Below are 26,973 nucleotides of genomic sequence, written 5' to 3'. Positions count from 1 at the left end.
GCCCAAGACATAAAGTCGCCTGAAAGCTGTGTAGCAATAATTCCAGCTTCTGACCAAGAATCATGGATACCTTTCATGTGAGTACTCACACACCAGATTTTTTTTACATACCTCAGAAGGAAGATACCTCAATATCTGGAAGCACTGTCTCATGTACAACTGTTAATGCTATCTCTGAAATGTCTAACAAAATGTTGACTTGATCGTTTCATCAAGACCTTCTCATCACAAGTTGGAACTAGTGGTCAACATTGGGACAATGCCGCCCAAAATAACAGGGACCAACATTTTCATGGAGGTAAGCACTACACTTCTGATGGGTTTAAAGATTGTATTACATTATCTAAAAGTGAGAAAGTAAATCCCAGCTGTTTTTATTCTTTTCACAGGGAAGAACAATCCCCATTATGCCATGAATGTTTCATTGTTGAACAACCATCGATATTTGTCCCCTAATTTGGCTCCCGTTCCTCCAACAGTGAGCAAGACCTGTCAGCAGAGCTCACTGGAGCAGGGAGACATGCCGTCACCCTTTTGGCACCTGACAAAGTACACTTTTTTTCTTCTAAATAACACTATAGTAACATCTTCTGCACAAAGTTACATTCCTAATACGATTGGTGTTAAGTGAGAAAGAATCCTAAAGATGGTCCAATGGGCATGGTCTGAAGCCTCTCGTCATCTCAGTATGTTGAACCACCTGATTTTCTGCAGGCTTGAGATTCAGATCCTGCTGAACGATGTTAAGCAGTCGATTAACCACATGCAGGGGACGCTGAACACCATGCAGGGGCAGTGTATTGAGTTGCAGACTGCCATATCTAAGGTAGTGTCAGATGAGTCTCAGATACAGAAGAATAAGTCTATGATGGTATGGTGATAATGATTGAGATGGTGATTATAATAATGATGACTAGCGGTACCCCACCCTACGGGCGGTAAATCATTGGATCTGATTAATTCAATTCAATGCAATTCAATCTTTGAGGACTGCAACCATAGAAATACAGTTTATTTACACTAATAATAAGCTATTGTCAACTTCCCATCTATGCTTATCTTGCTCATTGCTCACTGTTACCCTATGTGTGCAACTATTATTGATTTCTCACACAAAAATAATTTGGTTGCAAATGTACCTGGGGCCACGTAAATAATTGTTAGGCTACTCATTTTGAATGAGTGGCAACTTGTGTGACCATAAAAGTCTGTGTGCGACTGGGGACAGTAAAATAATTTGGTTACTGACCTGCCCTACATCATAGAAGGCCCTTCAAGTCGGAACTAGAAAATTCGGACATTTCTGACTCTCTGACTCACTAACTCGTTATGGAATGAGGATTTCAGGTTTCCCACTTGTGAAGTATCAGAATCAACCAGTAGCAAGCTCTACGCTAATAACTTACATTCATTTTAACTCTGAGGTTCCAAGTTTCCGAAAGCATGTGAATGCGTCAATAATTGCCATGGTAATTTTGAATGTTCAGTCAGTGAGCATTATGGGTAATTGTCCTACATACTTACATCAAATGCTTTATGATAGCATCATCTCCTGTAGTAACAGTACCTTTCCAAACACAATTACAATTAAAATTAACAAAGATACAAAATATTGCTAAAGTGAAGAAAATCAGCTCAAAATTGTAGGAGGAAATGCCCCTGCAGCAGGGAGACTTACGGTATTATAATATATTGTAGATAACATTAATATAATTTGTGTATTTACAGTATCAGTACACATGCAAATGGAAGTATATGCTAGGGATTGATCTACACTGAGTGAACAAAACATTAACAACACCTTCCTATTGAGTTTCCCCCCTTTGGTGGTGGACCATTGTTGATACTCAGGGAAAACTGTTGAGCTGAAAAACCCAACAGCATTGCAGTTCTTGACCCAAACCGGTGCACCTGGCACATACTACCATACTCTGTTCAAAGGGACTTAAATCTTTGGTCTTGCCCATTCACCCTCTGAATGACACACATACACAATCCATGTCTCAATTGTCTAAAAATCATTCTTTAACCTGCCCCCCCCCCCCCCCTTCATCTACACTGAGAAGAAGATTTAACAATTCACATCAATAAGGGATTATAGCTTTCACCTGATTTGTCTATGTCACTGAAAGAGAAGGTGTTCTTAATGTTTAATACACTCAGTGTAATGATGTTATAGATTCTAAGTGGTTGATTTCATAGGGAATTAATTTATGCTCTATTTATACCTGCAGATCATCACAGCAGCCGAAGTTGCTGTGCAGAGGGAGGAGATCCTCCGAGCATCAGGCCTCATCCCGTCACAGAGGGAGGAAATGCTCCGAGCATCAGGCCTCATCCTGTCACAGAGGGAGGGTATCCTCCAAACAGCCAGTGTTCCTGCACAGAGGGAGGGGATTCTTCCAGCAGCTAACATCACTGTGCAGAGGGAGGAGATCCTCCGAGCATCAGGCCTCATCCCGTCACAGAGGGAGGAAATGCTCCGAGCATCAGGCCTCATCCTGTCACAGAGGGAGGGTATCCTCCAAACAGCCAGTGTCCCTGCACAGAGGGAGGGGATTCTCCCAGCAGCTAACATCACTGTGCAGAGGGAGGAGATCTTCCGAGCATCAGGCCTCATCCCTGAAGAGAGGGAGGACATCCGCCTCACAGCCAGTGTCCCTGCACAGAGGGAGGTGATTCTTCCAGCAGCTACTGCAGCTACTGTCACTGTGCGAAAGGAGAAGATCCTCCGAGCATCAGGCCTCATTTCTGCACAAAAGGAGTTGATCCACCTGATGGCCAGTGTCACTGCGCAGAGGAAAGGAATCGTCCCAATGGTCAGCGTCCCTGCGCACAGGGAGGGGATCGTCCCAAAGGCTAGTGTCCCTGCTGAGAGGTTGGAGATCCTCCGAGCATCAGGCCTCATCCCGCCACAGAGGGAGGGGAATGTCCGAACAGCCAGTGTCCCAGCACAGAGGGATGGGATTCTCTCAGCAGCCAGCATCACTGAACAGAGGGAGGGGATTCTTCCAGCAGCTTCTATCACTGTGCCGAAGAAGAAGATCCTCAGAGCATCAGGCCTCATTCCTGCACAAAAGGAGTTGATCCACCTGATGGCCAGTGTCACTGCGCAGAGGAAGGGAATCGTCCCAATGGTCAGCGTCCCTGCGCACAGGGAGGGGATCGTCCCAAAGGCTAGTGTCCCTGCTGAGAGGTTGGAGATCCTCCGAGCATCAGGCCTCATCCCGCCACCAAGGGAGGGTATCCTCCAAACAGCCAGTGTCCCTGCACAGAGAGAGGAGATCCTCCGAGCATCAGGCCTCATCCCATCACAGAGGGAGGGTATCCTCCAAACAGCCAGTGTCCCTACACAGAGAGAGGAGATCCTCCGAGCATCAGGCCTCATCCCATCACAGAGGGAAGGTATCCTCCAAACAGCCAGTGTCCCTGCACAGAGGGAGGGGATCTTCCGAGCATCAGGCCTCATCCCTGAAGAGAGGGAGGAGATCCTCCTCACAGCCAGTGTCCCTGTGAAGAATGAAAACATTCATCCACAACCACCTTCCATCATCCCCATGTTGGCACCACTGCGGAAATGGGATGGTGGAGCGTGTACTCCACCTGTGGATTTCTATTCCAAGAGAAGAGGTCACTTAACCTTACCTAATTAGTAAAGAAATTACTATTGCGAGAATAAGTTGTGATAGATCAAATGTATGGCTCATGTGAGTGTATAGCTGTAATACTTTCATGCATTTTCTACATAAAAATGTTTAGCTCCATTGTACTTTTACATTTGAGTCATTTAGCAGACACTGTTATCCAGAGCGACTGACAGTAGTGAGTCTATACATTTTCATACTCCAGTGAATCTCTCCAGGATTTCACATGGATTTTTTTCATATTTGCGGATAAATATGCTAGATTTTGCAGCGACAATTATGACATTTTGCATTGCAATATGCAATTGTTTTGTCCAATTTGTTGCAAAAATGCACTGACAAGGGAAAAAACTGTGTTGATGTGTCGCTTGATTGAACCATATTATGCAGTAAATGTGCGGTGATTGGTTGAAATTGCGAGCACTCTTTTTGTACTGTGGTAATTGTCAGTTCTATGCGATAATATTGTGATGTGACTATTTTATGCAGAAATAGTTTGGTGATTGGTCACATTTGTAAGCCCTCACATAATATGCAGGGAATTGTTCATTTTGCAACCAAAACAATGCGGTGGCAGAGTCCTGGAGTAACCTCCCAGTAATCCCTGTGACTGCGTGTAGGTTAAGATTGGGTTGTAAACAGAGTATCAGAGCAAGACGTTCCTACCTGTCAGCCAGTAATTGTTCTGTATGGTGACATGAGCAGAGTGGCCTGACTTCTCCCACTTATTACAGATGTCCGACTTAGATATGTGGAGCATCCTGCTATGATGTCCATCACCAAGCCGGAACACTCCGATGCCAACCCTCAGTTCCAGACTGGCACCCGGCCGGTGGCTGAGCCCGAGACCCCTGCTGTTCACAATAACAGTGGAGGCTGGCTGAGCTGGGTCTTTGGGAGTGGAAGAGCTAATAAGAAGGAGGTTCATCTACCTGAGGACAAAGACAGATCTGTAAGGAACTGGTTATTAACACTATATTCTATGTAGAGACAATTGAGTGGATTTAAAAAATAAAATAAATTGTGGCTTGCTTCACATTGCTAATCTCTTCTTCCTCAGATTGTCTGGGATCCAACTCTGCACAGATGGGTTAACAAAACTGAGCCCAAGGCTGAAGTACACACTTAAATTCAATTAAATTAAAAACAGTGAACAACCATTGTATTTCAACTGTGCTAATATTACCAACAATTTGGAAAATGTGTTGATGTGTTTTACAGAACAAGTGTGTACCACCACCTCCACCGATGGGGACACATGGATATCAGGGGAACACTGGCAGTGTCCCCAAAGGAGTGAATCCCTACTCTATGAAAGCAGGTGAATATTGCTTTAGAATACATGTGGTCTAACCAAGACTGTGTCAGCCAATCATAGATGTCCCTGGTGGTCTCCTCGCTAACACCTTTCCCACTGCCAGCAGGTCTATGGGGCAGCAGATACCCCACAATGCATTACAATGATGGGACCAACTCAAAGCCTCCAAGCCATGGGGCTGGACTGCTTCCTAGACAGCTCTCTGGCTTGCTCCCTCCTTCACACTTTGACCTCATGGCACCAATGGTTGTGCCACCTGACACTCTACACTACTGAGGTATGACTCTGGAAAATCCTTCCAAATTGTATCCATTCATCATTAACTGTGATTTGACTTTAACATAGCAAATGGCTGAAGTAGCAAGGATGTTAACTATTTTTCATTTTTGTCCAACAGGCCATTTTCCCAAATTGGATTTGCCATACATAGATTTTTTCAGCATTAAAAATGTATTAAAATATGATCTTTTAATTAAATATCTCCTTTGTGTCCTCATGTTCACATGAATTTGATGTGTTCTATCATCATTTACAATTCTTATTGCTTCTGCATTTACGTTACTTACTGTACAGACAATATTATATTATTATATTTTATTTTAGACATTACAAAAACATTTTTTCATGCTTTCTGGATTTCTTACATTTACTTACTGTACAGGAAAGTATATTTTATACACATATTTAAACAAAACAAAAACATTTTATTTATGTATTTCATAGACGGCGGCAGGGTAGCCTAGTGGTTGGACTAGTAACCTGAAGGTTGCAAGTTCAAACCCCCGAGTTGACAAGGTACAAATCTGTCGTTCTGCTTTCAGTTCTGCACTGTTCCTAGGCCATCATTGAAAATAAGAATTTGTTCTTAATTAACCTTGCCTTGTTAATAAAGGTTAAAAAAAGACACAACGGGGGGGGCGAGTGAGGGGGGGGGGCGAGTGAAGGGTTGTGCGTGAGAGGCTCCTGCAACTTTTTTGCGAAATAATCTAATTTAACCTACTTTATGGCACTTTTTACAACAAACGTTTCTTTCTAATACAAGATTGTAACTTTCTATATGAAAATGCCGAGTAATAAGCGACCAAAGGACAATAAATCCACAGCGGAGGCCTACTCCCCACTAAACAACGAGACAGACATGGCGGGAGGCACATGCAACAACGTGACACTTACAGAACTTACCCGGGCTTTGGGGGAGCTACGTGTTGCTATAGCTGAGGATCTTAAGGCCACTATTGCTGAACTGGACACCAAAATCGAGAGCATCATTCGAACGGTCGCTTCGCATGGCCAGAGTATTGTGGACCTTGAGAAAGCTTCTGAATTCAACGCTGGTAGGATCGACGAGTTAGAGAAGCTATGTACGTCATTGCAGGATACTGTGCAGACGCTTTCTGTGAAAGTGGTGGACCTGGAGGGCCGATCCAGACGTAATAACCTTCGCGTTGTTGGTCTGGCAGAGGGGGTAGAGGCGGGCTCTCGCCCCACCGACTTCTTCGCCAAGCTATTGAAGGATGCAATGGGATCGGATGTTTTGGATTCGGATCCCCAGCTGGACCGCGCACATCGCTCCCTTGTCCCAGTGCCTGGACCGGGCAAACGTCCTCGCCCAGTAAAATCATCTGTTGTCACAGTTTCAAGACCAAGGATCTTATCCTGCGTGAAGCTCGAATGAGGGGCAACCTGTCACATAAAGGGCATCCATTCCGTGTCTATGAGGATTATGCGCCCGATGTGGCAAAGCATCGCGCCGACTACAGAGATGTCATGACCAAACTCTACAAACTCCATCTTCGCCCAGCCTTACTCTTCCCTGCAAGACTAAGAATTACCCCGCCTTCCGGTGAGAAGATTTGGCTCTCCTCGGTTTTGGACGCAGAGAAGTTTATCCGGGGATATACACCAATCCCCCGTACAGGTTAGAGTGCCTTGTTATTGCGTGTTAGGGTCTGCTCATGGACTCGAATCCATACTATACCATATTGGGTGAAAACGTATTAAACGGGCTCAACAAGGGCTACCGAACATGTAAGACGCTGAGCAGACCAATGGATGGCGGTCAGAGCTCTCAATGAACGTTACATTCACTTTCATCCCGGCTGTGCTCAGAGCGATGCATATTTTTTACTTCCAGGTTTGATCACTGACACCTTCGGACGGATATACTTATATTCCCCCACTTTTGTTTTGTTTCGTTATTTATTTTACAATCCTTACATTATTCTTACTACCATACCATTTATTTATTGCTTGCAGGGGACTGGGGGTGATGGTTGGGAGGGGGCAGACACCTGGTTAGCAGGTTGATGTTTTGTGCCGTTCTGCCTTTGTCTGGCCGTGGGCCTCTCTCCCGACTAGAGTCCCACCAGCCCTCTGTAGTGCTTATGTCTGTGTAGGTGTGCGTACATATAATTACTATTTGTACTTTATTACTATTTTCTCTTAGCATTTTAGTATTATGTATGTGTATATTTTAAATCAGTGTAGACTGTTATTCTGGGGTATGAATGTTTGTATGTGTATATGTGCATATGGATGTATACATACATATTCTTTAAATATATATTTTTATATATGATTTTTTTTGCGTGGGTATGTATACATACATGTATATGTATGTATGTGTGTGTGTGTGTGTGTGTGTGTGTGTGTGTGTGTGTGTATGTATATATATGTATATATACACGTATGTGTATCTATATGTATGTATGTATGTGTGTGTATGTATGTGTGTATGTATATGTATGTGTTTATGTATGTGTGTATATGTATGTGTGTATATGTATGTCTGTGTGTGTGTGTGTGTGTATGTATATATATGTATAAATACATATGTGTATCTACATGTATGTATGTATGTGTATGTATGTATGTATATGTATATATATATGTGTATGTGTGTGTGTATGTATGTGTGTATATGTATGTATATGTATGTATATGTATGTATATATATATGTATATGTGTGTGTGTATGTATGTGTGTATATATATAATGTATATATTTTTATTTAAACATGTTTTGTTTATGGGGGGAACGTTTAATTTAACAAATCCTTGTTCCGATCTCCTGACCCACAGTATGTAAAGGTACGGCTGACTATGTCGGTTGCGGGTGGTTTATTTTTTGACCGGCAGTGCTTACCAATATCATCTTGAGGCTATATCTTGCTTATCTCTGGGATTGACCCAGGATGACGCTTAAATGCGCAATATGTTTAAGTTGCAACTTATTCTGTTTAGGTTTATTAGATGTTAACTGAACACTTAACTCGCGGGAGCCTCCTCAGTTCATATGTTAGTAGAAGTTCTAGGATAGTGAGAGGTGAACGTATAGTTGGGATTTTATTTTTGTTTTACCTCTTGTTCGAGGTCGCGCCGTGCTTTTTTGGCATCGGCCAGACAATGTGTTTATTATTTTTATTTATCCTTTTTCTTTCTCCTGTTTGTACATGCCTGTTAAATGTGGGTTGATGGGGGGGGGGGGTAAGTGTTGGGGAAATTAGGGGAACAGGGTGGGAAGTAAAGGTGCTTGCAGGGGGGGAGGGGTGGGTTGGATACTGCTCAGGTGTAGGTGCTACATATGCTGATCGTGATGGTTTGGTGCGCTTTCTTACCTTTTTATCAAGTTACATGGTATGCAGGCCACCATAGGAACTACAAACGAGAGGAGGGCGGGGCTTACATTCACTTCCTGGAATGTCAAGGGTTTAAACGAACCAATTAAGAGGGGCAAGGTCCTAGCCCACTTGAAAGCACTCTCGTCTGATATTATATTTTTGCAAGAAACCCATCTGAAGAATAACTCTCATAGCAGACTTAAGTGTAGGTGGGTGGGGCAAGTGCATCACTCTAACTTCTCTGCCAAAACGAGAGGCACAGCGATTCTGGTACGGAAAGGAATTCCCTTTCTACATAAAACCACTATTGCGGATAAAGAGGGTCGGTATGTGATCGCAATAGGAGAAATCCACTCTACCTCAGTAACTCTACTAAATATCTATGGACCAAACATTGACAACCCCTCTTTTTTCAAAAGAGTCCTCGCCCTGATTCCAGATATCTCCCATACTAACCTGGTCATTGGAGGGGACCTTAACTGTGTGCTAGACCAATATTTGGATAGATCCTCTACCCGGCGAACCCCTACCTCCTATTCAAGCAAATTCTTGAATACCTACATAAAAAATTCAAACGTATTTGATATATGGAGGATCAATAACCCTACGGGTAGGGAATACTCCTTTTACTCTCATGTTCACAAGGTTTACACTCGAATTGACTACTTTTTGTTGGATGCTAGACTACTCCCCTATACCTGTAATGTGAGGTATCATGATATTATAATCTCGGACCACAGTCCACTCACCTTCTCCCTGAGATTGGGTGACATTGTACCAAACGAGAGGGTCTGGAGGTTGAATCCTCAGCTCCTCACAGAACCAACATTCTGTGAATATCTTAAAGACCAAATTACATATTTCTTTGATACCAATGACAACACAGAGACCTCCCCAGCATTATTGTGGAAAACACTGAAGGCTTATCTGAGAGGCTGTATCATCTCCTTTCAGGCTGCCAGGAGTAGGCAAAACAGAGGAAAACTGGAAGAACTGGAGGGACAAATTCACTTACTGGATAGGGAGAATGCTAGCCACCCATCTATGGAGAAACATAAAAAAATTACCTCTTTAAAATTTGAATATAATCAGATTCTCTCAGCTAAAATTGCTAAATCTTTTCTCTATGCCAAGCAAAAATATTTTGAGTTTGGTGACAAACCACACAAATTACTTGCCAGACAACTTCGAAAAAATGTGAGTGACCGAATGATTCACAGGGTTAAATCTGCATCTGGGGAATTACTCTCTTCCCCCAAAGACATCAATGACAGATTCCGGCAGTTTTATGAGACTCTATATACATCTAAAGCGGATCCTAACCCCTTAATTATGCAAACATTTTTGGAGGACTGTAATCTCCCTGCCCTGAACCAGGACGATTCTAACTTCCTGAATAAGGAAATATCTCTTGATGAAATTCGAGAAACAATTAAATCTCTAAAGAGTGGCAAGACCCCGGGCCCAGATGGATACCCTGGTGAATTCTATAAAACATTCAGCAACATGCTCTCTCCCTATCTGCACAAAATGTTGGTTCAGGCCAATGAGGATGGAGCTCTCCCTTCTACTTTGGACGAAGCGTTCATTACAGTTATACATAAGAAGGGTAAAGATCCAGAAGAGGTAGGGTCATACAGACCAATATCTCTCCTTAATACAGACCAAAAGATTTTAGCAAAAACTCTGGCTAACAGGCTTAGCACTTTAATTGGCAAATTGGTCCATTCGGATCAGACCGGCTTTATCCCTAACAGAAACTCATTCTTCAATCTCAGGCGCCTCTTCAATATTATGTATTCTCAGAGGTTACCCAACGTGGACCTTGCCGTCATATCTCTTGACGCCGAAAAGGCCTTTGACCAAGTTGAGTGGCCCTATCTATTCAAGGTCCTACAGAAATGTAATATTGGAGATAGGTTCATAAATTGGATCCAGCTTTTATATAGGAACCCCTGTGCCAGAATACTCACTAACCAATCATTGTCGCCCCGATTTAACCTCAACAGGGGGACAAGGCAGGGTTGTGCACTGTCGCCTATGCTCTTCGCCCTAATTATCGAACCGCTCGCTCAGACGATTAGATCTCATGCAGCAATACACGGCTATAATACTAAAGATACTCTAAATAAAATCTCCCTATACACAGATGACATCCTCCTCTATGTAACAGAACCCCAGGCTAGTATCCCAGCTATTCTTGATGTGATCAATTTGTTTGGTACCTTCTCGGGATACAGAATAAATTGGAACAAGAGTGAATTAATGCCCATACGGTCGCAAAATGCCTCCTGGCTAGAACATCTCCCATTTAAGTTATCTTCAGAAAAATGTACCTACTAGGAATTGTAGTTACCAAACAATACTCCTTACTATTTAAAGATAATTTCCCCTCTCTGATACAAAAACTCAAAGCAAACATACTATTTTGGAGAACTCTCCCAATTTCTCTCCTCGGAAGAATTAATGCCATTAAAATGGTCTTCCTCCCACAACTGCTCTACCTATATCAGAACATCCCAGTATTCATACCTAAATCCTTTCATAAACAACTGGACTCAATTATCAATCCTTTCATCTGGGATTATAAAACACACAGAATAGGTAAAAAACACCTCTGCAAATCCAAGATGGAAGGAGGATTGTCTCTCCCAAATTTTATATTTTATTACTGGGCCGCTAACCTCCGCATTGTTACGTTTCTGCTGGATGACGTACTTCCGGCATCCAGCTGGCTTAGTATGGAGCGTGAGGAGTGTCACCCCTTCTCTATAGGCGCTGTGATTTTGTCGCCTGTCAATCTGGAGATGTCACTTTATTGTAACAATCCTATTATACATAGCACAGTCCGAATCTGGAAGCAAATGAAAGTCCACTTTGAGCTTAGACCAATGTCATTCATGCTCCCTGTCGCCAGGAATCCCTCCTTTGCCCCTTCTAACCTTGATAACACCTTTGAGCGATGGGGAGAGTTGGGGATAAGTACCATAGGGGATTTATACATAGAAGGGACCTTTGCTTCCTTTGAGTTGCTGAGGGAAACTTATAACCTTCCCAGAAGTAATTTTTTCAGATACCTACAAATTAGAGACTACGTTAGGAAACACCTCCCAACATTTGGGAATGCCAAACCTTCCATGTTTGACGGATGCATAAAAATATGCCCCACCTCCGATAAACTGATATCGCGTCTATATGATGCTTTTCAATCTGTTAGCACACCTTCCACTGATGCCATCAAGGCAAAATGGGAGGAAGAACTAGGGACTGACATCTCGATGGCAGACTGGGAAGAGAGCTTGGAGTATATCCACACATGCTCCATTAATTCCAGACATCGTCTCATACAATTCAAGGTTTTACACAGATTACACTATTCCAAAATTAAACTGCATAGGATATTTCCTGACACATCCCATACATGTGATAAATGTCAGGCTACGCAGGGTACACTACTCCACTGCTTTGCCCTATGCTCTAGCTTGCATGGTTATTGGAGTGGAATTTTTGGGATCCTCTCTGAAGTTTTGGAGACTTCAATAGATCCAGACCCGCTTCCGATAATCCTGGGAGTATCTGAGTCCCTAAACGGATTAACCAACCCCCAAAAACAACTAATCTCGTACGGTCTCATCTCGGCAAAAAAACAAATCTTGTTGTTTTGGAAGAGGAGGGAAGCGCCCTCTACCAAATTATGGCTCAGTGAATTGGCAAACACTGTACACTTAGAAAGAATTAGATATATTCTGAACAATAAATTATCAACATTTGATCAAATCTGGCAGCCTTTCCTCTCCTACTTGGACGAGTCGGCGCTGTGAATTTGTACTTATTAACGCACTCTCAATTGTAATATTTTAATCTACCTTTGGGCAGCATGTGCTGGCCCTGCCACCCGAGCAGTTGGGGGGGGGGGTCAGGCTACGCAGGGTACACTACTCCACTGCTTTGCCCTATGCTCTAGCTTGCATGGTTATTGGAGTGGAATTTTTGGGATCCTCTCTGAAGTTTTGGAGACTTCAATAGATCCAGACCCGCTTCTGATAATCCTGGGAGTATCTGAGTCCCTAAACGGATTAACCAACCCCCAAAGTTGGGAGGGGGGGGGGGGGGGTTGGGGGAATAAGGGGGGGGGGGGGTAGGGGGGACATCTTCCCTCTTTCTTTCTACGTGTCCTTGTTTTGTATGTCGTGTTTTGTATTATTTGTTCTGCACCCAGAACTCTGGGTCTTGTTGTTCCTGTATGCTCTTTTATGTTTAGATAAGAATTGTATACCTGTCTTGTATACCACCTATACACCATTCTTGTGTGTGTTTAATAAAAAATATTTGAAACAAACTAAATATATTTAGATGCATTTTCAATTCCTAAATGTCAATATTTTATTTTCTGTGCCACGTGTTTATGCCCATTTATGTACATCCTGTATACACCTCACACACATGGTCAGGGGCTTAAAAATAAGAAAACAGTAACATGTCAGATAGAGTTTACATTTTTGAGTTTGCATCCCAATATGACACTTTAAATATTTCACAGAATACTGAAATGTAACAAAACACCTATTGTGTTTATTGAGATGTAAACTGAGATGCTCAGTTGGTCAATATTTCCCTCCAGTGATTCCCCAACATCTTGTCAACATGGGACCCAAAAATGGAGCAGATATCTTATACCAACCTATCTAAATAGACATGTATCCATAACAAGGCCTAGGAGGCCCCTATACTGTCCAAAGATCTCTCCAAAATGTCACATATTTTAAAGCATCTTTATTTTCATGCATATAACTTGGCAAAAAAAATTTGGGGTGACCACATTCACATTATTTTGTGTAGACAATCATTTTTGATGATTTCATGACTGTTTGATAGTAGGTCCCTGAATGGTCAAAAACCCTCTTCAAATAGAAGTATGTTTGTAGCACAAAATATCTTACAGGAAGGCCCTCTCACTCTCTCATCATGTCACAAGCAGACAGGCTCCCAGAGGCAGGGCCATAAAAGGCCCCATCTCACTCAGCTGCCGCTGCCCTCTCCAACAGCCATCAGCACAGAACAGCATGAATCAAATCAAAGTATATTTGTCACATGCGCCGAATACCGCAGTGAAATGCTTACTTACAGGCTCTAACCAATAGTGCAAAAAAAAGGTATTAGGTGAACAATAGGTAGGTTAAGAAATAAAAACAACAGTAAGAAGACAGTGAAAAATACAGTAGCGAGGCTATAAAACTAGCGAGGCTACATACAGACACCGGTTAGTCAGGCTGATTGAGGTAGAATGTACATGTAAATATGGTTAAAGTGACTATGCATATATGATGAACAGAGAGTAGCAGCAGTGTAAAGAGGGGTTGGCAGGTGGTGGGATTTCTAATCCCTTGATATTATTGTAGGATCGGATTTTAATAGCTAACTTTTCGATGGCCATAATAAATAGATATGCCGATAGTGGACAACCTTCTTTTATGAGAAGTAGCCATTATTTACTATTGTCACATGTGCTCCCTCTCCGGCCTCTAGGTCACCAGGCTGTTCGTTATGGCGCACACCTGTCACCAGCCTTACACGCATTATGACACTCACCTGGACTCCATCACCTCCTTGATTACCTGCGCTTTATATGTCCCTCCCTTTGGTTTCTACCCCCATTAGTCATTGTTGCTGTTTCATGTCAGTGCGCTGTTTGTGTTCCTTGTTTTGTTCATTTATTTATTAATTAAATGTATTCATTCCCTGAACTTGCTTCCAGACTCTCAGCATACATCCGTACAACTATTTTACACCTAGGGTTACTATAAATGATTTTAACCCATTTTATAAGAGATTGTCCAAAATTGAAATGTTCCAGGCATTAATATATAAACTCCAGTCGTACTTTATGAAAAGCCTTTTAAAAGTCAGCTATGAATAGCAGGCCTGGTTTCCCTGATTTTTCATAGTGTTCTATTGGTTGCAGTACTTGCTTTATATGATCTCCAATATATTGTCCATGTAAAAAACCTGTCTGATTAGAATGAATAATGTCCGACAATACCTTTTTAATTCTATGCGCTATACATTTTGCTAGCATTTTTGCATCACAACACTGAAGTTTAAGGGGCCTCCAATTTTTTTATGGACTGGATCTTTATATTTACCACTTTGAATCGTGTTTCAGTAATAATGAAGGAGTGGTTAAAACATGCTAATAACGGTCCTCTGAGGATATCAAAAAAGGTTTATCAGAGTTATTGACCTCACAAGAAGTCAGATTCGAGTAACTTACATTGTGGTGCTGAAACTTGAAGCAGCAGCCACGGCACAAACAATTGGAAATGGACAGCTCATGGTGCTGAAAGTAGGCAAATTGGAGTAAACATCATTCATTTTAAACGTCTTCATTTTAATTAGGGATATGTGTTGGAGCCTATTTCTTCCTATTTAAGAAATAAGAGGCAGGCCTACCGGTTTGACTGATGAAATTAGGCTATAGGCTGCTATATCCATAGATATGTTAGTCAATTCCTCCACCCGCCATGCACTCTTTAAATAGCCCACCTCTGTGTCTGTTAAGACTTGAAGTTAGTGTGTATGAGAGGCTATGCCATAGGCCTACCTTTTCTTAAAGAAAAGGGCAAAAAGTACAGGCCTACCCACTATTAGTTTAATATTTTGAGGAAAATGAAACAGATGTGATTATATACAGTTATCTATAATAACACTTTGGTCCGCGATTCTTAATGCTAGAAACAAGATGTAAAATAGGAATAACTGGGAAAGACGTGACTCTGATGCATATGGGGATATTGTTGTTTCATTTGCATTGGAAATAATCAAATCTGACACTATCAATTGATTAAGCTATTCACATTCTGTACAATAAAATACATTTAAACCCAGACAGCTTTTAGGGAAACACTTGTGACCTCTCGTTGGGTTAAGCCAAGGAAGAAGATTCGCCAGCAGTTGAAGCTTACATTTTTCTACGTCAGTAGGCCTACTCGGTCTGGGGTGGAAAGGTAGGCATAACTTGAAAGTACCATGCTCAGATCCCTACGGACGTCTCAGAGTTAATTATTTACAAACAGGGACAGTTTCGTTACAAATAACACACACTGTTTTGGCATTGTAGAAATATAATAAGATGAACACATAGGACTATATCTCTGTCTATACTGTAATTTCAGTCATTTGTGATTTATTTAAAACGTTTCTACTAATACTGTATGGTAACTCTATTGAAGTCCACTCTTGTACAGCACACTAAAGGTGTATCTCTTTCTCTACAATTTAGGAGATGTTAAGATATTTTGTTGTTTGTGATGGTACTCTAGGTGCGAGGGACATCCTGTGCCACCAGTCAGTTGATGGTGGATGACCTTCTGACCCCGTGCTCGCCAGGTGACCCGGCAGCCATAGAATTGACCTAGGATCTAGGATCAAGAGAGACGCTCAAGTGTTTTAGTACTATATCTCTTGACACAATGATGAAAATAATCATGGCCTCTAAACCTTCAAGCTGCATACTGGACCCTATTCCAACTAAACTACTGAAAGAGCTGCTTCCTGTGCTTGGCCCTCCTATGTTGAACATAATAAACGACTCTCTATCCACCGGATGTGTACCAAACTCACTAAAAGTGGCAGTAATAAAGCCTCTCTTGAAAAAGCCAAACCTTGACCCAGAAAATATAAAAAACTATCGGCCTATATCGAATCTTCCATTCCTCTCAAAAATTTTAGAAAAGGCTGTTGCGCAACAACTCACTGCCTTCCTGAAGACAAACAATGTATATGAAATGCTTCAGTCTGGTTTTAGACCCCATCATAGCACTGAGACGGCACTTGTGAAGGTGGTAAATTACATTTTAATGGCATCGGACCGAGGCTCTGCGTCTGTCCTCGTGCTCCTAGACCTTAGTGCTGCTTTTGATACCATCGATCACCAAATTATTTTGGAGAGATTGGAAACCCAAATTGGTCTACACGTACAAGTTCTGGCCTGGTTTAGATCTTATCTGTCGGAAAGATATCAGTTTGTCTCTGTGAAATGTTTGTCCTCTGACAAATCAACTGTAAATTTCGGTGTTCCTCAAGGTTCCGTTTTAGGACCACTATTGTATTTACTATATATTTTACCTCTTGGGGATGTTATTCGAAAACATAATGTTAACTTTCACTGCTATGCGGATGACACACAGCTGTACATTTCAATGAAACATGGTGAAGCCCCAAAATTGCCCTTGCTAGAAGAATGTGTTTCAGACATAAGGAAGTGGATGGCTGCAAACTTTTTACTTTTAAACTCGGACAAAACAGAGATGCTTGTTCTAGGGCCCAAGAAACAAAGAGATCTTCTGTTGAATCTGACAATTAATCTTAATGGTTGTACAGTCGTCTCAAATAAAACTGTGAAGGACCTCTGCGTTACTCTGGACCCTGATCTCTCTTTTGAAGAACATATCAAGACCATTTCAAGGACAGCTTTTTTCCATCTACGTAACATTGCAAAAATCAGAAACTTTCTGTCCAAAAATGATGCAGAAAAATTAATCCATGCTTTTGTCACTTCTAGGTTAGACTACTGCAATGCTCTACTTCCCGGCTACCCGGATAAAGCACTAAATAAACTTCAGTTAGTGCTAAATACGGCTGCTGAATCCTGACTAGAACCAACAAATTTGATCATATTACTCCAGTGCTAGCCTCTCTACACTGGCTTCCTGTCAAAGCAAGGGCTGATTTCAAGGTTTTACTGCTAACCTACAAAGCATTACATGGGCTTGCTCCTACCTATCTCTCTGATTTGGTCCTGCCGTACATACTTACACGTACGCTACGGTCACAAGACGCAGGCCTCCTAATTGTCCCTAGAAATTCTAAGCAAACAGCTGGAGGCAGGGCTTTCTCCTATAGAGCTCAATTTTTATGGAACGGTCTGCCTACCCATGTCAGAGACGCAAACTCGGTCTCAACCTTTAAGTCTCTACTGAAGACTCATCTCTTCAGTGGGTCATATTATTGAGTGTAGTTTGGCCCAGGAGTGGGAGGGTGAACGGAAAGGCTCTGGATCAACGAACCGCCCTTCCGCCCTTGCGGAGGTCTTTGTGGGCTATACTCAGCCTTGTCTCAGGATGGTAAGTTGGTGGTTGAAGATATCCCTCTAGTGGTGTGGGGGCTGTGCTTTGGCAAAGTGGGTGGGGTTATATCCTTCCTGTTTGGCCCTGTCCGGGGTGTCCTCGGATGGGGCCACAGTGTCTCCTGACCCCTCCTGTCTCAGCCTCCAGTATTTATGCTGCAGTAGTTTATGTGTCGGGGGGCTGGGGTCAGTTTGTTATATCTGGAGTACTTCTCCTGTCCTATTCGGTGTCCTGTGTGAATCTAAGTGTGCGTTCTCTAATTCTCTCTTTCTCTCTTTCTTTCTCTCTCTCGGAGGACCTTACCTGACATGATGACTCCTTGCTGTCCCCAGTCCACCTGACTGTGCTGCTGCTCCAGTTTCAACTGTTCTGCCTTATTATTATTCGACCATGCTGGTCATTTATGAACATTTGAACATCTTGGCCATGTTCTGTTATAATCTCCACCCGGCACAGCCAGGAGAGGACTGGCCACCCCACATAGCCTGGTTCCTCTCTAGGTTTCTTCCTAGGTTTTGGCCTTTCTAGGGAGTTTTTCCTAGCCACCGTGCTTCTACACCTGCATTGCTTGCTGTTTGGGGTTTTAGGCCGGGTTTCTGTACAGCACTTTGAGATATCAGCTGATGTACGAAGGGCTATATAAATACATTTGATTTGATTTGAATTGACCTGGATGGATGTGCCTAGCGACAAGCTGCTGGAGCCCATCATCTGCATGGTGAGAAACACACATTCACAGCACAGACCCACTCACATTCACTGCTCACAAACATACTGGAACATGCTGTTTCAACATACACATCCAGGCATTTCAAACTGACTCTCACATTTGTGTAATTTCTGAACCATGCTCATGATTTTGTTTGTCTTCTGTGTGTGTCCCTCTGCCCTCCAGTCTGACGTGCTGTGCTCACTATCCACCACGCAACCCACAGTCAACATGGAGGTCTTGTTCAAGGTCAGGAAGTTCACAGAGAATTTAGAACAGGAGGGTTGAGAGGTCCTGGTTGGCAGGGGCTTTACTACTCCTTACTCAGTCTGTCCTATCAAGACCCAACTCCAGTCAAATAGTAGCTACAGTATTACAACAGTATTACAACACTACGAACCTGCATTGACAAGAATATGGAGCATTTTAACTTACACACAATTGTTGTTTTTTTGCATATCCCAACTCCCTCTGAGACACCCACAAGTGCCTTATTTTCTCACTTTGTCGGCTCCGGTATTTGAGCCAGCAATCTTTCGGTAACTGGCCCAATGATCTAAACTTGAGGCTACGTGCCGCCCCTTAGTGGGTCTGCAGGGTGACTCCCCTAGTGGGTCTGGAACCCAGGTCAGCAGCACTACATTGCTGTGTGTCTGTATAGTTGAGGGTATATTGGTTTAGTAATACTCAATTCAGTTCTGTTTCCAGAGGGGACCTCAATGCTGTTACACGTAGCCATGATCACCAAGCTACCCTGACTTAATAAAACCTGAATTCAAAAAGAACAAGATGTGCTTGTCATTATTTTATTTTAACTTGTATTATAGTATACCCACATTTCTGTCCACAACTTTTGAATCAGGTAGTAATTCAACAGATACATGTGCTGCCTTTCCAACTGATGTCAAGTTCCAACACAAATATTCATTTGAAAAAGCAATAGACTTTCACATTGTAGGTCTGTTGTTTAAACAATGTAATCATAATATATGACATTTAGCAGATGCTTTCATTCAAAGCGACTTACAGTCATTTGCACATACATTTTACGTATGGGTTTCCCCGGGAATCGAACCCACAACCCTGGTGGTGGGATCGGCATGCTCTACACAGGATCATCATTTATAATGTAATATGTGTTCATAACAGGGAGTGACATTGATAATAAGTCTATAGCAGTGTAATAAGTGTTTATAACAATGTACAGCACATCTACCAACGCACTGATGCGTTTCAAGAGCCTAAACTATTTTGTTTCAGAATCCTCAGACCCCTGACAGGGAGTAGCATAGGGGATAGTGCCATCAAGTGGAATAGAAATTAAACTATTATTACAGATATTATTTAATAAAGAATATTGAAAACCTAAATTACTTTTCAGAGATCAGAGAAACTTAACAGAACGCATCTTGAAACAGAAAATTTGCCACAATTTGTGAACGATGGACTTTTAATTTGAAGCTTTTTGCTCGATTTGGAACCGTTAATGTCGCTGATTTCATGAAGCTCTCCTGCGCATCAATTACTTCACGAAATCCCGCAACGTGAAAGCGTCAGAAATAAACATCGCGAGATTGTAAATATGTGTGAGAGTTAGAGATTTGAAAGCAGACGAAATGCGTACATACATTTTTTATTTTGGGTGGCCCAGGGAAATTAGACTTTTTCGAGCCTTTCGATGCTATTTTTGTATGTCTTTCTTTGTAATACTGTATGTATTCAATCATTTCGATTTGATCACTTCCCAATGGGCACATAAATCAATTCAATGTTTATTCCACGTTGGTTCAACGTAATTTAATTGAAATTACATGGATATTGTGTCACAGTGAATTGTATAATCTGCAGTCAATTTAATTATGTTTTCATGTGCCATGATTCTGACATTTGACATATGATCCTCAAAGGATTAGGCTAAATAGTTTCAGTGGTGCAGTCGGTGTAATCTCAATTCAATACGATGTGCATTTACTGTACATATAGCCAATATAGCTATTAAACCCATGTTCAGTGACTTTAATCTGTGACGCAAGTGGACAATTATGTTTGTGACGTTCCATGGAACCCACCGTGTAGTTTAAAACTCGATTCTGATTGGCTTGCAGGTCATTCTACAGTGTAAATCATAAATGAAAACGTGCTTTTATATCAGTGTGACAGATTCACAATACCGTGTCTCAAACCGTACCGCGCTTTTATCTGCCTAACGGTATCTTCAAGCAAGACTGGTTAGGCCTTTTGGATAGCTTGTCCAAGGTAAGAATATGCGTCAAGCTATAGACTACTTTTAATGTTTTAGTTTCCCGAACTCAAGTTACTCCAGTCAAGTGATTAATCGTAAATGTGTTGTTTTGACTGAGCAGTCCAATGGCCAATGCTGTTTTTGGACTATGAGACCCTCGGCTATATACTATGATGAGCCAATAACACGCATAGTTTATGCATTAGGCATTGCACAAATCAGTGTCTAGGTCAGAATATAAAGTAGCTATTTCCGTTAACTCAAATTACTCAAGTCAAGTGATTAATCGTAAGAGTTAGTTGTTTTGACTGTCAAAAAAATAACTTTGATGGAATATTCCAAATTACATTGGCAATTATGCATCACAAATTCACATTATTACTTGTATTTCAATGATTCATCCAGGCCCAAGACATAAAGTCGCCTGAAAGCTGTGTAGCAATAATTCCAGCTTCTGACCAAGAATCATGGATACCTTTCATGTGAGTACTCACACACCAGATTTTTTTTACATACCTCAGAAGGAAGATACCTCAATATCTGGAAGCACTGTCTCATGTACAACTGTTAATGCTATCTCTGAAATGTCTAACAAAATGTTGACTTGATCGTTTCATCAAGACCTTCTCATCACAAGTTGGAACTAGTGGTCAACATTGGGACAATGCCGCCCAAAATAACAGGGACCAACATTTTCATGGAGGTAAGCACTACACTTCTGATGGGTTCAAAGATTGTATTACATTATCTAAAAGTGAGAAAGTAAACACCAGCTGTTTTTATTATTTTCACAGGGAAGAACAATCCCCATTATGCCATGAATGTTTCATTGCTGAACAACCATAGATATTTTTCCTCTAATTTGGCTCCCGTTCCTCCCAACAGTGAGCAAGACCTGTCAGCAGAGCTCACTGGAGCAGGGAGACATGCCGTCACCCTTTTGGCGCCTGACAAAGTACACTTTTTTTCTTCTAAATAACACTATAGTAACATCTTCTGCACAAAGTTACATTCCTAATACGATTGGTGTTAAGTGAGAAAGAATCCTAAAGATGGTCCAATGGGCATGGTCTGAAGCCTCTCGTCATCTCAGTATGTTGAACCACCTGATTTCCTGCAGGCTTGAGATTCAGATCCTGCTGAACGATGTTAAGCAGTCGATTAACCACATGCAGGGGACGCTGAACACCATGCAGGGGCAGTGTATTGAGTTGCAGACTGCCATATCTAAGGTAGTGTCAGATGAGTCTCAGATACAGAAGAATAAGTCTATGATGGTATGGTGATAATGATTGAGATGGTGATTATAATAATGATGACTAGCGGTACCCCACCCTACGGGCGGTAAATCATTGGATCTGATTAATTCAATTCAATGCAATTCAATCTTTGAGGACTGCAACCATAGAAATACAGTTTATTTACACTAATAATAATCTATTGTCAACTTCCCGTCTATGCTTATCTTGCTCATTGCTCACTGTTACCCTATGTGTGCAACTATTATTGATTTCTCACACAAAAATAATTTGGTTGCAAATGTACCTGGGGCCACGTAAATAATTGTTAGGCTACTCATTTTGAATGAGTGGCAACTTGTGTGACCATAAAAGTCTGTGTGCGACTGGGGACAGTCAAATAATTTGGTTACTGACCTGCCCTACATCATAGAAGGCCCTTCAAGTCGGAACTAGAAAATTTGGACATTTCTGACTCTCTGACTCGCTAACTCGTTATGGAATGAGGATTTCAGGTTTCCCACTTGTGAAGTATCAGAATCAACCAGTAGGAAGCTCTACGCTAATAACTTACATTCATTTTAACTCTGAGGTTCCAAGTTTCCGAAAGCATGTGAATGCGTCAATAATTGCCATGGTAATTTTGAATGTTCAGTCAGTGAGCATTATGGGTAATTGTCCTACATACTTACATCAAATGCTTTGTGATAGCATCATCTCCTGTGGTAACAGTACCTTTCCAAACACAATTACAATTAAAATTAACAAAGATACAAAATATTGCTAAAGTGAAGAAAATCAGCTCAAAATTGTAGGAGGAAATGCCCCTGCAGCAGGGAGACTTACGGTATTATAATATATTGTAGATAACATTAATATAATATGTGTATTTACAGTATCAGTACACATGCAAATGGAAGTATATGCTAGGGATTGATCTACACTGAGTGAACAAAACATTAACAACACCTTCCTATTGAGTTTCCCCCCTTTGGTGGTGGACCATTGTTGATACTCAGGGAAAACTGTTGAGCTGAAAAACCCAACAGCATTGCAGTTCTTGACCCAAACCGGTGCACCTGGCACATACTACCATACTCTGTTCAAAGGGACTTAAATCTTTGGTCTTGCCCATTCACCCTCTGAATGACACACATACACAATCCATGTCTCAATTGTCTAAAAATCATTCTTTAACCTGCCCCCCCCCCCCTCATCTACACTGAGAAGAAGATTTAACAATTCACATCAATAAGGGATTATAGCTTTCACCTGATTTGTCTATGTCACTGAAAGAGAAGGTGTTCTTAATGTTTAATACACTCAGTGTAATGATGTTATAGATTCTAAGTGGTTGATTTTTTAGGGAATTAATTTATGCTCTATTTATACCTGCAGATCATCACAGCAGCCGAAGTTGCTGTGCAGAGGGAGGAGATCCTTCGAGCATCAGGCCTCATCCCGTCACAGAGGGAGGAAATGCTCCGAGCATCAGGCCTCATCCCATCACAGAGGGAGGGTATCCTCCAAACAGCCAGTGTCCCTGCACAGAGGGAGGGGATTCTCCCAGCAGCTAACATCACTGTGCAGAGGGAGGAGATCTTCCGAGCATCAGGCCTCATCCCTGAAGAGAGGGAGGACATCCGCCTCACAGCCAGTGTCCCTGCACAGAGGGAGGGGATTCTCCCAGCAGCTAACATCACTGTGCAGAGGGAGGAGATCTTCCGAGCATCAGGCCTCATCCCTGAAGAGAGGGAGGACATCCACCTCACAGCCAGTGTCCCTGCACAGAGGGAGGGGATTCTTCCAGCAGCTACTGCAGCTACTGTCACTGTGCGAAAGGAGAAGATCCTCCGAGCATCAGGCCTCATTTCTGCACAAAAGGAGTTGATCCACCTGATGGCCAGTGTCACTGCGCAGAGGAAGGGAATCGTCCCAATGGTCAGCGTCCCTGCGCACAGGGAGGGGATCGTCCCAAAGGCTAGTGTCCCTGCTGAGAGGTTGGAGATCCTCCGAGCATCAGGCCTCATCCCGCCACAGAGGGAGGGGAATGTCCGAACAGCCAGTGTCCCAGCACAGAGGGATGGGATTCTCTCAGCAGCCAGCATCACTGAACAGAGGGAGGGGATTCTTCCAGCAGCTTCTATCACTGTGCCGAAGAAGAAGATCCTCAGAGCATCAGGCCTCATTCCTGCACAAAAGGAGTTGATCCACCTGATGGCCAGTGTCACTGCGCAGAGGAAGGGAATCGTCCCAATGGTCAGTGTCCCTGCGCACAGGGAGGGGATCGTCCCAAAGGCCAGTGTCCCTGCTGAGAGGGAGGAGATCCTCCGAGCATCAGGCCTCATCCCATCACAGAGGGAGGGTATCCTCCAAACAGCCAGTGTCCCTGCACAGAGGGAGGAGATCCTCCAAACAGCCAGTGTCCCTGCACAGAGGGAGGGGATCTTCCGAGCATCAGGCCTCATCCCGCCACAGAGGGAGGGTATCCTCCAAACAGCCAGTGTCCCTGCACAGAGGGAGGGGATCTTCCGAGCATCAGGCCTCATCCCATCACAGAGGGAGGGTATCCTCCAAACAGCCAGTGTCCCTGCACAGAGGGAGGAGATCCTCCGAGCATCAGGCCTCATCCCATCACAGAGGGAGGGTATCCTCCAAACAGCCAGTGTCCCTGCACAGAGGGAGGGGATCTTCCGAGCATCAGGCCTCATCCCTGAAGAGAGGGAGGAGATCCTCCTCACAGCCAGTGTCCCTGTGAAGAATGAAAACATTCATCCACAACCACCTTCCATCATCCCCATGTTGGCACCACTGCGGAAATGGGATGGTGGAGCGTGTACTCCACCTGTGGATTTCTATTCCAAGAGAAGAGGTCACTTAACCTTACCTAATTAGTAAAGAAATTACTAGAAATTACACAGTAATCCCTGTGACTGCGTGTAGGTTAAGATTGGGTTGTAAACAGAGTATCAGAGCAAGACCTTCCTACCTGTCAGCTAGTAATTGTTCTGTATGGTGACATGAGTAGAGTGGCCTGACTTCTCCCACTTATTACAGATGTCCGACTTAGATATGTTGAGCATCCTGCTATGATGTCCATCACCAAGCCGGAACACTCCGATGCCAACCCTCAGTTCCAGACTGGCACCCGGCCGGTGGCTGAGCCCGAGACCCCTGCTGTTCACAATAACAGTGGAGGCTGGCTCAGCTGGGTCTTTGGGAGTGGAAGAGCTAATAAGAAGGAGGTTCATCTACCTGAGGACAAAGACAGATCTGTAAGGAACTGGTTATTAACACTATATTCTATGTAGAGACAATTGAGTGGATTTAAAAAATAAAAATAAATTGTGGCTTGCTTCACATTGCTAATCTCTTCTTCCTCAGATTGTCTGGGATCCAATTCTGCACAGATGGGTTAACAAAACTGAGCCCAAGGCTGAAGTACACACTTAAATTCAATTAAATTAAAAACAGTGAACAACCATTGTATTTCAACTGTGCTAATATTACCAACAATTTGGAAAATGTGTTGATGTGTTTTACAGAACAAGTGTGTACCACCACCTCCACCGATGGGAACACATGGATATCAGGGGAACACTGGCAGTGTCCCCAAAGGAGTGAATCCCTACTCTATGAAAGCAGGTGAATATTGCTTTAGAAGACATGTGGTCTAACCAAGACTGTGTCAGCGAATCATAGATGTCCCTGGTGGTCTCCTCGCTAACACCTTTCCCACTGCAAGCAGGTCTATGGGGCAGCAGATACCCCACAATGCATTACAATGATGGGACCAACTCAAAGCCTCCAAGCCATGGGGCTGGACTGCTTCCTAGACAGCTCTCTGGCTTGCTCCCTCCTTCACACTTTGACCTCATGGCACCAATGGTTGTGCCACCTGACACTCTACACTACTGAGGTATGACTCTGGAAAATCCTTCCAAATTGTATCCATTCATCATTAACTGTGATTTGACTTTAACATAGCAAATGGCTGAAGTAGCAAGGATGTTAACTATTTTTCATTTTTGTCCAACAGGCCATTTTCCCAAATTGGATTTGCCATACATAGATTTTTTCAGCATTAAAAATGTATTAAAATATGATCTTTTAATTAAATATCTCCTTTGTGTCCTCATGTTCACATGAATTTGATGTGTTCTATCATCATTTACAATTCTTATTGCTTCTGCATTTACGTTACTTACTGTACAGACAATATTATATTATTATATTTTATTTTAGACATTACAAAAACATTTTTTCATGCTTTCTGGATTTCTTACATTTACTTACTGTACAGGAAAGTATATTTTATACACATATTTAAACAAAACAAAAACATTTTATTTATGTATTTCATAGACGGCGGCAGGGTAGCCTAGTGGTTGGACTAGTAACCTGAAGGTTGCAAGTTCAAACCCCCGAGTTGACAAGGTACAAATCTGTCGTTCTGCTTTCAGTTCTGCACTGTTCCTAGGCCATCATTGAAAATAAGAATTTGTTCTTAATTAACCTTGCCTTGTTAATAAAGGTTAAAAAAAGACACAACGGGGGGGGGCGAGTGAGGGGGGGGGGGCGAGTGAAGGGTTGTGCGTGAGAGGCTCCTGCAACTTTTTTGCGAAATAATCTAATTTAACCTACTTTATGGCACTTTTTACAACAAACGTTTCTTTCTAATACAAGATTGTAACTTTCTATATGAAAATGCCGAGTAATAAGCGACCAAAGGACAATAAATCCACAGCGGAGGCCTACTCCCCACTAAACAACGAGACAGACATGGCGGGAGGCACATGCAACAACGTGACACTTACAGAACTTACCCGGGCTTTGGGGGAGCTACGTGTTGCTATAGCTGAGGATCTTAAGGCCACTATTGCTGAACTGGACACCAAAATCGAGAGCATCATTCGAACGGTCGCTTCGCATGGCCAGAGTATTGTGGACCTTGAGAAAGCTTCTGAATTCAACGCTGGTAGGATCGACGAGTTAGAGAAGCTATGTACGTCATTGCAGGATACTGTGCAGACGCTTTCTGTGAAAGTGGTGGACCTGGAGGGCCGATCCAGACGTA

General features: G+C 42.5%; 1 protein-coding gene across 1 annotated transcript; it reads left to right on the top strand.

Moving 5' to 3' along the window:
* On the top strand, positions 1-26,000 carry LOC110505352 (uncharacterized). The gene is made up of 11 exons (XM_090219298.1): positions 1-298; positions 480-3,630; positions 4,379-4,596; positions 4,866-4,965; positions 6,066-6,574; positions 6,682-6,880; positions 23,284-24,768; positions 24,954-25,171; positions 25,281-25,337; positions 25,442-25,541; positions 25,642-26,000. The coding sequence occupies exons 2-11, from the start codon at positions 2,214-2,216 to the stop codon at positions 25,812-25,814; spliced, it is 4,476 nt and encodes a 1,491-aa protein (XP_090075424.1). The 5' UTR covers positions 1-298; positions 480-2,213; the 3' UTR covers positions 25,815-26,000.
* The last annotated feature ends 973 nt before the right edge of the window (positions 26,001-26,973 follow it).

The sequence above is a fragment of the Oncorhynchus mykiss genome, chromosome 25, assembly GCF_057628025.1.
Source record: "Oncorhynchus mykiss isolate SJ-2025 chromosome 25, ASM5762802v1, whole genome shotgun sequence".
NCBI classification, from domain to species: domain Eukaryota; kingdom Metazoa; phylum Chordata; class Actinopteri; order Salmoniformes; family Salmonidae; genus Oncorhynchus; species Oncorhynchus mykiss.
The sequence above is the reverse complement of the archived record's forward strand: the minus strand, read 5'-3'. Positions and strand labels throughout refer to the sequence as shown.

What these genes read in the sequence shown, in the direction of transcription:
- LOC110505352 (XM_090219298.1), top strand. Translation starts at nt 2,214, where the DNA reads ATGCTCTATTTATACCTGCAGATCATCACAGCAGCCGAAGTTGCTGTG. An exon ending in TTTCTATTCCAAGAGAAGAG is followed by an intron (nt 3,631 to 4,378) that starts GTCACTTAACCT and finishes CACTTATTACAG; the next exon opens with ATGTCCGACTTAGATATGTG. An exon ending in AAACTGAGCCCAAGGCTGAA is followed by an intron (nt 25,338 to 25,441) that starts GTACACACTTAA and finishes TGTGTTTTACAG; the next exon opens with AACAAGTGTGTACCACCACC.